The following is a 12,674-nucleotide window of genomic DNA, read 5'->3' on the forward strand; positions in this document are numbered from 1 at the left end:
GTTTATATGCGCCATCGTTTTGTTATTGACAGTAGTTAGTAGTGTTTTATACGTTATATAATAGGGAATATGTCGAACGTCACATGTCCAAACCGGATCCCTCGGTAGAACACTTCCGCCCCATCGCTAGTTTATATGCGCCATCGGTTTGTTATTGACAGTAGTAAGTAGTGTTTTATACGTTATATAATAGGGTATATGTCGAACGTCACGTGTCCAAACCGCATCCCTGGGTAGAACACTTCCACCCCATCGCTAGTTTATGTGCGCCATCGGTTTGTTATTGACAGTAGAGAGTAGTAAGTAGTGTTGTATACGTTATATAATATGGTATATGTCGAACGTCACGTGTCCAAACCGGATCCCTGGATAGAACACTTCCGCCACATCGCTAGTTTATATGCGCCATCGGTTTGTTATTGACAGTAGTAAGTAGTGTTTTATACGTTATATAATAGGGTATATGTCGAACGTCACGTGTCCAAACCGTATCCCTGGATAGAACACTTCCGCCACATCGCTAGTTTATATGCGCCATCGGTTTGTTATTGACAGTAGTAAGTAGTGTTTTATACGTTATATAATAGGGTATATGTCGAACGTCACGTGTCCAAACCGTATCCCTGGATAGAACACTTCCGCCACATCGCTAGTTTATATGCGCCATCGGTTTGTTATTGACAGTAGTAAGTAGTGTTTTATACGTTATATAATAGGGTATATGTCGAACGTCACGTGTCCAAACCGGATCCTTGGGTAGAACACTTCCGCCCCATCGCTAGTTTATATGCGCCATCGGTTTGTTATTGACAGTAGTAAGTAGTGTTTTATACGTTATATAATAGGGTATATGTCGAACGTCACGTGTCCAAACCGCATCCCTGGGTAGAACACTTCCACCCCATCGCTAGTTTATGTGCGCCATCGGTTTGTTATTGACAGTAGAGAGTAGTAAGTAGTGTTGTATACGTTATATAATATGGTATATGTCGAACGTCACGTGTCCAAACCGGATCCCTGGATAGAACACTTCCGCCACATCGCTAGTTTATATGCGCCATCGGTTTGTTATTGACAGTAGTAAGTAGTGTTTTATACGTTATATAATAGGGTATATGTCGAACGTCACGTGACCAAACCGGATCCCTGGGTAGAACACTTCCGCCCCATCGCTAGTTTATATGCGCCATCGGTTTGTTATTGACAGTAGTAAGTAGTGTTTTATACGTTATATAATAGGGTATATGTCGAACGTCACGTGTCCAAACCGTATCCCTGGATAGAACACTTCCGCCACATCGCTAGTTTATATGCGCCATCGGTTTGTTATTGACAGTAGTAAGTAGTGTTTTATACGTTATATAATAGGGTATATGTCGAACGTCACGTGTCCAAACCGTATCCCTGGATAGAACACTTCCGCCCCATCGCTAGTTTATATGCGCCATCGGTTTGTTATTGACAGTAGTAAGTAGTGTTTTATACGTTATATAATAGGGTATATGTCGAACGTCACGTGTCCAAACCGTATCCCTGGATAGAACACTTCCGCCACATCGCTAGTTTATATGCGCCATCGTTTTGTTATTGACAGTAGTAAGTAGTGTTTTATACGTTATATAATAGGGTATATGTCGAACGTCACGTGTCCAAACCGTATCCCTGGATAGAACACTTCCGCCCCATCGCTAGTTTATATGCGCCATCGGTTTGTTATTGACAGTAGTAAGTAGTGTTTTATACGTTATATAATAGGGTATATGTCGAACGTCACGTGTCCAAACCGTATCCCTGGATAGAACACTTCCGCCACATCGCTAGTTTATATGCGCCATCGTTTTGTTATTGACAGTAGTTAGTAGTGTTTTATACGTTATATAATAGGGAATATGTCGAACGTCACATGTCCAAACCGGATCCCTCGGTAGAACACTTCCGCCCCATCGCTAGTTTATATGCGCCATCGGTTTGTTATTGACAGTAGTAAGTAGTGTTTTATACGTTATATAATAGGGTATATGTCGAACGTCACGTGTCCAAACCGCATCCCTGGGTAGAACACTTCCACCCCATCGCTAGTTTATGTGCGCCATCGGTTTGTTATTGACAGTAGAGAGTAGTAAGTAGTGTTGTATACGTTATATAATATGGTATATGTCGAACGTCACGTGTCCAAACCGGATCCCTGGATAGAACACTTCCGCCACATCGCTAGTTTATATGCGCCATCGGTTTGTTATTGACAGTAGTAAGTAGTGTTTTATACGTTATATAATAGGGTATATGTCGAACGTCACGTGTCCAAACCGTATCCCTGGATAGAACACTTCCGCCACATCGCTAGTTTATATGCGCCATCGGTTTGTTATTGACAGTAGTAAGTAGTGTTTATACGTTATATAATAGGGTATATGTCGAACGTCACGTGTCCAAACCGTATCCCTGGATAGAACACTTCCGCCACATCGCTAGTTTATATGCGCCATCGGTTTGTTATTGACAGTAGTAAGTAGTGTTTTATACGTTATATAATAGGGTATATGTCGAACGTCACGTGTCCAAACCGGATCCTTGGGTAGAACACTTCCGCCCCATCGCTAGTTTATATGCGCCATCGGTTTGTTATTGACAGTAGTAAGTAGTGTTTTATACGTTATATAATAGGGTATATGTCGAACGTCACGTGTCCAAACCGCATCCCTGGGTAGAACACTTCCACCCCATCGCTAGTTTATATGCGCCATCGGTTTGTTATTGACAGTAGAGAGTAGTAAGTAGTGTTGTATACGTTATATAATATGGTATATGTCGAACGTCACGTGTCCAAACCGGATCCCTGGATAGAACACTTCCGCCACATCGCTAGTTTATATGCGCCATCGGTTTGTTATTGACAGTAGTAAGTAGTGTTTTATACGTTATATAATATGGTATATGTCGAACGTCACGTGTCCAAACCGGATCCCTGGATAGAACACTTCCGCCACATCGCTAGTTTATATGCGCCATCGGTTTGTTATTGACAGTAGTAAGTAGTGTTTTATACGTTATATAATAGGGTATATGTCGAACGTCACGTGTCCAAACCGGATCCTTGGGTAGAACACTTCCGCCCCATCGCTAGTTTATATGCGCCATCGTTTTGTTATTGACAGTAGTTAGTAGTGTTTTATACGTTATATAATAGGGAATATGTCGAACGTCACATGTCCAAACCGGATCCCTCGGTAGAACACTTCCGCCCCATCGCTAGTTTATATGCGCCATCGGTTTGTTATTGACAGTAGTAAGTAGTGTTTTATACGTTATATAATAGGGTATATGCGCAACTTTCGTGTTTCAGTCAACCTGGGTAGAACTAAAAGAGTTAGTCATGATCACAGATTCTTATTTTAAGTCAGAACGGCTTAAAAACAAACAAACAAAACAAAAAAAAACTGTTTCTGAACTTGAACAAACAGAACTCCCACACCATCCATAACGTTCCTCTCAGGCTGTGTGGCGTCTCTGACTTCTTCATAGACCTGTGACAGGTTGCCCTAACGCTGACATCACCAGTCAACCCGTCTTTATTTGATACTGGTGCAAAAATTCACTAAGTGTTAATGTGAATATGTAGGTCCATACAGCAGACGTTATAGCGTTAGCTAGTTAACGTAGTGGCATTGTACAGCATTTCAATTCCGCTAGCTTGCATACCTTCATAATCCATTATGTATGATGAAGCATACAATTTAAATCCTTAATCCAATTTGGTGGCCGGACATTTAGATGATAATGAGCATAACCGGTGGACAACTGTGATGCTTAACTTTAGTAGTTCCTGGAGGCTTCTCGTATAAAACAACGCCATATTAGCGGAGAGTGAATAAGTGTTCTATCCAGGTTGACTGGAACGCGAAAGTTGCGCATATACCCAATTATATAACGTATAAAACACTACTTACTACCGTCAAGAACAAACCGATGGCGCATATCAGGGCCGGCCCAAGCCTTCAGGGGGCCCTAAGCAGGATTTTAGTTGGGGCCCCCTTGGTGCAAACAATGTGACAAATTATCGTCGATCCTTAATTATTCGCACACTGTAAATTTAAAACATGCATTATCGATTTTATTTGCTGTAGTTGTGTTACTTAAATCATAAAATATGTTTAAAGACAATTCCAAATATTATACTGCAGAAACAACTGCCTATTGATCAACTGCCTATTGATCCCAATTTTTATATGACTACTTGCCACAAAACTAAACAATTAGACACAAAACATTAATCTAAGCTGTAATTAATGTTGACAGAAACAAAAACAGCTGGAAGTAGCCAATAGCATACTTATTATTATTATTATTAATATTATTATTATTATTATTATTATTATTCAGTCACAAAACGCTGCAAAACAGTCAAGAATAGTGACAATAAAGATAATTTTTTTTAAATGGATAAATGTTAACACTGAAAAAATGCATTTTGTAGTTCAAATAGCTTAAAACTATTTACATCAAATTCTAATTAAATCAGGAAGCATTTTGTAGACGTATTCGCATATAGCATATTACTAAATATCTAGAAAAAAATTTCAGTTTTCAGAAATAATTCTAAATTAAGTGAATTTCTTTTCTGTAAAGTGAACAAATTAATCTGCCAATAAGATAAGTAAAATAATCTTATTTTTAAACCAAAAACAATATTCTTTTATTTAACCTAATTGGCAGATTATGAAAAAAAAAAACACGCACATAATTTTGACTAAAAATCTGTCTAGAAAATGTTTATTGGTTAAATTTTTTTTTTGATATTTGGACTAGACAAAAAAAAGAAGAAAGAAAAATCATTTTTGCAGTGTATTCACCATCCATAGTTAATGGCTGTGTAATAAGAAATTTGAAACAAATGTATAAATCAGAAGCTTATTTTTTATCACCAAGATTATGAAGCGTTTTGCTGCTGTTGCTTCAATCACGATATCAGTGATTCTGCGATAAATCAACAGATCACAAGAAAACCAATCATGATAAATCACAAATATATCATGAAAAAATGCATCAAAAATGCAAAAAAATAAATCGAAAATGCAAAAATGCATCAAAAGGTTGATTCGTTTCTTTTAATGACAGCATGTTTATAAAATTGCAACAATGAAAAACAAGAGCACAGCTGTCAAACTACTTAACAATGCTGATGTGCAAAGAGCAGTTTGTGATTGAAAATCACAGTCATCTCTATCATAGCAGCAGACTCTCAATTTAGTGGAATATGCATTTAAGAAAACACTGTCAAAGTAGTCAATTATTGCTTTCTAGTTTTCTGTAAACTTAAAACAACTTGATGAACTTATTTTATGAAAACATGGAAAGTTTTTATGCTTAGCCCTGGATTATTTTGAATAAACAATCATGCATTAAATATTTGTAATATTTTTAATGCATTAATAATTTTTCTTTAACTGATCAGAATGCTCTGAGAGGTGAGCACAGACTCCTCTGATCGCGTATGAAGTTTTCAGCAGTGGAGAACATCAGTTATTTACTCATCTATTTAAAAAGATTTTTTTAATTACCCTAATATTTTTTAGCCAAAATACCATACAAGACTTTGCCAAAATCTGTAAGGGTTAAATAAACGCAAGGCCTTTTAAATTGTCTGGTCACCCCCTATTGATATCTTTATCTAATACATATTTTGGCGGAATTAAAAAGTTTGAGCACATTTAAGTCACAGCACTGCCCGCGGGCACGCGCGAGCGATATAGCGAAGTGAAAGCGCAAATGTACGTACAGAAATACTAAAGGTCCAGGTTCCCTCTCATCAAATATTTATTACATCGCATATTTATTATACATTTATATATTATACATGTATTTAAACATTTATTATTATATACATTAGCTCTCTTATATCTCTTAAAGGTTTAAAACTAAGAGCATACGCTATGATAAAGGTACATTTCGCACAAATGTAAACAGCCTTTCCTAAATCATGCTAATGTATGGATCGTCACCCACCTTCGTAATTAAAAATGCAATTTTTGTGGAAAAACGTAGGTCTTTTATTAGGTTTAGAGTGTGGAGCGATAGAATGTCGGTCCACAAGACAATAAACATCCGCTGTAAATGGTAAATGTTGGCAAAGTTTTCAAAAAGTGAAAACTATAGCGTATCTGACTCCGTTGCTCTGGCCGGAAGTATAGATACGCAACTATCGCTCTACCGGATGTGCGTTCGAGCGTCCGTGAAAAAGGCCTATTGTTTCACTGCTTTGAGCTTTTCTGTCCAACTTTAGTGACTGGCACATCTGAACTGACTGTATTTGTTGTCAGAGTGTGTACTAAAGAGGGCATGAACTAAACCGTGAAGGTTCAGGATGAATACATGTACTGTTACACCCCTAATGCTGTGTTCACACCAGAGGCGACGCGCAAATAAATCGCACTATTTGTGCGAAAACAGACACGTGAACATTTTCAATTTACTCGCTTCATTCGGGCGTCAAATTCACTTCACAATAGACGTGGATTCGCGTCATGGGCAGGGCTTCTGTCCACCCGGTGACTCTAGCTTCATTGCTAAATGGCTAACATGGATTTTATCGAGATAGTAGCTGTGCTTTATGTGCTTAGGGAGTGCTGAGAAACAGCCCCTACAAGAGAACGCTCATGATTGGTTAATGCAGCGAGAATGTCCGCGAAAGTTCAGTTTTTCCAACTTGGCCGATTCACGTGATACGAGCGTCAAACATTTAAAATTCAACTCGCGGCACTTCATTTGTGCGAATCGTGCCACGGGAAGTCTATTCGCATCTTTGCATTGACTTAACATGTAAATCAGTCGTGCTTGACGCTTCTTCCACGTCTGGTCTGAACACAGAATAATATATATGCAATTATAGCTGTATTATTTGTGTCCCCTTAAAAATAACATATCGTCCCCTCCTACAGTTAGATGACATAATAGTTGACTATTTAGAGACTAAACAGTTGAGTTTTTAGTCGTTTCTTGAAGACAGCAAGTGACTCTGCTGTTCTGATGCAGTTAGGGAGTTCATTCCACCAACTGGGCAGATTGAATGCGAGAGTTCGGGAAAGTGATTTCTTCCCTCTTAGAGATGGAACCACGAGGCGACGTTCATTCACAGAACGCAAGTTTCTGGAGGGCACATAAATCTGCAGAAGTGAGAGCAGATAAGAAGGAGCAAAGCCAGAGGTCGCTTTGTAAGCAAACATCAGAGCTTTGAATTTGATGCGGGCAGCAACTGGCAGCCAGTGCAAACGGGTGAGTAGCGGAGTGACATGTGCTCTTTTGGGTTCATCAAAGACCACTCGTGCTGCTGCGTTCTGAAGCAGCTGAAGAGGTTTGATAGAATTAGCTGGAAGCCCGGCTAGTAGAGAGTTGCAATAATCCAGTTTGGACAGGACAAGAGCTTGAACAATGAGTTGAGCTGTATGTTCAGATATGAAGGGTCGGACCTTTCTGGTGTTATAGAGTGCGAATCTGCAAGATCGAGCAGTTCTAGAAATGCGGTCAGAGAAGTTTAGTTGGTCATCAATCGTTACTCCAAGGCTTTTTACCATTTTGGATGCAGAACGGTTGCCCCATCCATCTGGATTGAAAAGTTATGGTGTAGAGTCGGGTTGGCAGAGACTTCAAGCATTTCCGTTTTCGCGAGGTTAAGCTGAAGATGATGATCTTTCATCCAGTGTGAAATGTCTGACAGTGTGAGATGTGAGCTGGAACCGAGGGATCATCAGGGTGAATTACATGAAAAGCATATTTAGCATCTTAGTGCTTATAACACAGACGTCAAACTGGAGTTCCTGGAGGGCCGCAGCTCTGCACAGTTTAGTTCCAACCCTAATGAAACACACCTGATCAAACTAATTGACTCCTTCAGGCTTGTTTGAAACCTACAGGTAAGTGTATTGGATCAGGGTTGCAACTAACCTATGTAGGGCTGCGGCCCTCCAGGAATTGAGTTTGACACCCCTGGCTTTTAAGTTCATTCATGTTTTTGGATTTAATTCCTAAATTCTTTCATGTTGTCTATTACATGTTGCTTTCTGTGCCTGTAAACTGAGTTTAGCTCGTCTTATTTTTCTCTGTAGAGCTGATGGTGCTGAAAGAAGAGACTGAAGAACTGAATGAAACAGAAGAGAAAGGTCAGTTTGAGAAACACCAAGATTTAAAGACTGATGAAACATCTAAGACAAAGGACATTGCTTCATAAAAGAGCTCAGAAAACCAAACCAGAAACAGGACTGAGTACCCGTGACCTAAGGGCTGTTTCTCAATCAGCACCCTATCTCAAGAAGTTGTTCATTAGTAGGTCGTGTGCACTGGTTTGGGCACCGATAAGCTTGATTCACTACACATTGGGACACACTGAGTGTGACATGAAAACGTCTTTATTGTACATCAAAACTGGAGTTTATAAATAACAGCAGAGCTAATAATGCTCATATATAAATTTGATGACGTTTTTTAAAGTATGTTTTCTAGATTTCTTTCTAACCTATCTAGCTATGTACGTTTATGATATATAAATAACATTGTTTTTAGAAAAACGTCCCTTTGTTTGTAATTATGTTTGACGATTTGGGTCATGTGATTAGTATTTTTACGCTTCTTATCTTCTGTTAAGGACACATGGGCTGCGTCCGTGACCGCCTATTACTTTGTAGGTACTGCATTTTAATTTAAACGTACTACTCAGGCGTTAGAAAAGTACGTTCTATACAGTATGAATGTGAGACGTATGAATAGAATTTGGACGTACTACATCCGCTATTTTGTCGTGGTCATGTGACCTACCTGCGTCTGTTGCGTCGGATCACTCCCGTTCAAGAATTCTCTTATGGGGCATCACGGGATAGCGCAGCGTGCATGGGATGCGCACTTCGGAATCTCGCCGGAAGTAGTAAGTCATCTGGGTACTCGCATACTGATTTCTGAATTCTATGAATTCGGACATACTACTGAGCTCGCATACTGATTTTAGCATACTGCATAGTATTGAAGTATGCGGTTTTGGACGCAGCCATTGTCTATATAGATTCATCCTGATTTTTGTGGTGCATTGTGGGACTTTTCAGGGCACGAATGTTTCAGTGACTTGAAGAATTTTGCAACTGAGAGAGCACTTAAAATGGCTGACGGCCTGATCAGTGCCCTGACTACTGAAGAAGAGTTGAGTGCTGATTGAGACCCACCCACAGTGTGAATGTGCAAATAGAAAATGCTACAAACTAGTTTTGAAAATACTTGAAAACAGACAAATCCAAAAACCTAATAACACTAGAACACTGAGTTTACTCGCTTCATTCGTGCATCACATTTTCTTCATAATAGACGCAGATTCATGGGCAGGGCTTCAGTCTGCCTTGTGACTCTTTGTTGCTAAAATGGCTAACAAGAATTTTGCTGAATTAGCTGTGCTTTGTGCTTTAGGAAGGCTGATAAACTGTAGATTCGTTCTGCGCCTTGTCTACAAGAGTCCACTAGATCCTTTCAGAGGTGCACCCAGCTCTGAGTTCATCAACTCCTCCAGAAACTATACCTAGGTGATTGAAGCTTTCAGCAGTGCCTCAGATTGAGACGAGCCCAGTTTGATGAGCTGTTGTCTGGTGTTGGCAGGAGGATTTCCCCTCGGGACACCAACAGCTGGTGCTAGGTCATAATCACAGCCCTACAAGAGCAAGCTCCTTAACGCAACATGAATGTCCTCTAAAGTTCAGATTTTCCAACTTGAGCGATTCACGCACAAAATGCTAAATTCGCACCGCCTCATTCGTGCAAATAGCGCAGCAGGATATCTGTTTTGCATCTTTGCATAGATTTAACATGTAATTCACTTGCGCTTGACGCTTCATCTGCATCTGGTGTGAAGGCACCATAAGTCCTTGATTAGCTTGCTCAGGTGTGTTTGATTAGGTATGGCGCTAAACTCTGCAGGACACCACCGCTCTCCCAGGAACAGGTTTGGTGACCCCTGTTGTACAGTAAAACGTGAGAGTATCTTGAGTTTGTGTTAACCACAAACCTTATTTAAGCACTTTACCTGAAATCCCACTCATATAACCCATTGACTTTGAAATTATGAAACCGGTATTGGTAAAATGCTAACTTGCTTCCGGGTTTTTGCAAAGAAATTGATGTCCTAGTTCCTCCACTCTATTCCATGACAAACAAAACCAAGTTCATCCATGATTTCTGCGAGAGGGAAACAGATCTGCATTTGAGGAAGCTCTGCAAGCTCTTTTATAAAACTATGCATCACATCACTTGTGCTTCAGTCTGCTACCTCAGTTCTCTCTGATTATGTTGATGATAGACCTCATCAAGATGGCGCCGCGGATGGCCGCTTCGGCGTGGGGCTCTCCAGTGTTTGCACTGTTTTTGTTAGTCTGTCCTGTTTTATGTTTGTCAAACATGATCAGTTACACCAGGGACGAGCTGCTGAACATTCGGCAGTGCACACCAACTAATCAAGAACTGGATTTTGATTTTTGTGGCGTTTTGCGGAACATTGTAGTCGGCGGAGCAGCCGCATTGTGGAAACGCTACAAGACGCGCAAGCGTGGGAAGCGAGCCGGCGCGCTCGTCAGGCTAAGACAGCGCGGCTTCAGAACGGCGCTGCCCAGCATTCACCTGGCGAATCTCCGCTCTCTTCCTAACAAAATGGACGAACTACTTCTGCTCACATGCAAAAACAAGAACTTTAACAACTCTGCTGCCCTGTGTTTCACGGAAACCTGGCTAAACGAAGCCATTCCGGACAGCGCATTAAACCTACCGGACTTTCAGCTGTACAGAGCAGATCGCGATACGGAGTCAACGGGCAAAACGCGCGGTGGTGGGACATGCTTTTACATCAACAGAAGGTGGTGTACGGATGTAACTGTGTTAAAGAAGATGTGCTGTCCTGATGTGGAAGTGCTTTTCATTAACTGTAAGCCGTTTTATTCACCAAGAGAGTTTTCCTCGTTCATTCTCGTCTGTGTTTACATTCCACCGCAAGCACACGTGAGTACTGCGCTGCAACAGCTGGCTGATCTGATCACAGAGACAGAACAACAACACCCGGACTCTGCTTTTATCATACTTGGGGACTTTAATCAGGCAAAACTCACACATGAGCTGCCTAAATTCAAACAGCACATTACATGCCCCACCAGAGGCAATAAAATTTTGGACCATTGCTACACCACAATAAAGGATGCATATCGCTCCGTCGCCAGAGCAGCTCTAGGACTCTCCGATCACTGCCTGGTTCATCTTATACCAACTTACAGGCAAAAACTTAAAACTACTAAGCCAGTATTAAGGACTGTCAAGAGATGGACCAACGACACAGAGCAGGTCTTACAAGCCTGTTTTGAATGCACTGACTGGAATGTTTTTGAAGCTGCAGCCACAGATCTGGATGAGCTCACAGAGACTGTAACATCATACATCAGTTTCTGTGAGGAGTTATGCATCCCTACCAGGACCTACTTGTCATTTAACAATGATAAACCATGGTTCACACCAAAACTCAGACAGCTTCGTCAGGCCAAAGAGGATGCTTACAGGAGTGGTGACAGGATCCTGTACAATCGGGCCAGGAACACATTGACAAAGGAGATTGGTGTGGCTAAGAAAGCTATGCCAAAAAGCTGCAAAACCAGTTTTCAGCTAACGACCCTGCATCAGTGTGGAGAGGCTTAAAAGATTTCACTAATTACAAGACACCGTCCCCCAGTATCGACAGCAATAAACATATTGCAAACGAGCTGAATATGTTCTACTGTAGGTTTGACACCTATGACCAGACACCTCCCACCCGCCCGGACCATCTCCCTACACAGCCATCAACACCACATCAACACAGCTCGGACCATCGCCCTACACGGCCATCAATACCACATCAACACAGCCCGGACCATCTCCCTACACAGCCATCAACACCACATCAACACAGCCCGGACCATCGCCCTACACAGCCATCAACACCTCCAGCCATCTTCCTCTCCCCCCCTGCTCTTCAGATCAGTGAGGAAAATGTGCGTCAGATCTTCAGTAAACAGAAGAGAAGGAAAGCACCAGGGCCAGATGGTGTCTCACCAGCCTGTCTGAGAACCTGCGCTGACCAGCTGGCTCCCATTTTCTCCCATATCTTCAATAGATCACTGGAACAGCGCAAAGTTCCATCCTGCTTTAAGCGCTCCACCATCATCCCAATCCCAAAGAAGCCAAAGATCACAGGACTCAATGACTACAGACCTGTGGCCTTAACATCTGTGGCCATGAAGTCATTCGAAAGACTGGTGCTAGCATATCTGAAGGACATCACTGGACCCCTGCTGGACCCCCTGCAGTTCGCCTATAGAGCAAACCGGTCTGTGGATGATGCAGTCAACATGGGACTGCATTATACCCTACAACATCTGGACAAACCAGGGAACTACGCAAGGATTCTGTTTGTGGACTTCAGTTCTGCCTTTAACACCATCGTCCCATCACTGCTTGAGTACAAACTGGCCCAGCTCTCTGTTCCTAGCTCTGTCTGTCAATGGATCACCAGCTTTCTGACAGATAGACAGCAGCTAGTCAGAATGGGCAAAATAACATCCGACAGCCGCACCATCAGCACTGGTGCCCCCCAGGGATGTGTTCTTTCTCCGCTGCTCTTCTCCCTGTAC

The 12,674-nt window shown here is 41.4% G+C and overlaps 2 protein-coding genes across 4 annotated transcripts in view; both read left to right on the forward strand.

Moving 5' to 3' along the window:
• Positions 1–12,674, forward strand: part of LOC130222779 (gastrula zinc finger protein XlCGF8.2DB-like) — a 31,863-nt gene that overhangs the window by 16,131 nt on the left and 3,058 nt on the right. For all 3 annotated transcript variants that reach the window (XM_056455325.1, XM_056455324.1, XM_056455326.1), the window contains exon 3: positions 8,100–8,153. In XM_056455325.1, coding sequence (XP_056311300.1) covers positions 8,100–8,153 — 54 coding nt within the window. The remainder of the gene's footprint in view (positions 1–8,099; positions 8,154–12,674) is intronic.
• The window catches only part of LOC130222759 (zinc finger protein OZF-like), a 52,726-nt gene continuing 48,156 nt past the window's right edge, over positions 8,105–12,674 (forward strand). The window contains exon 1 of the mRNA XM_056455295.1: positions 8,105–8,153. The gene's annotated coding sequence lies outside the window, so the exon portion shown is untranslated. The remainder of the gene's footprint in view (positions 8,154–12,674) is intronic.

This window comes from Danio aesculapii, chromosome 4 (assembly GCF_903798145.1).
Source record: "Danio aesculapii chromosome 4, fDanAes4.1, whole genome shotgun sequence".
Lineage (NCBI taxonomy): Eukaryota > Metazoa > Chordata > Actinopteri > Cypriniformes > Danionidae > Danio > Danio aesculapii.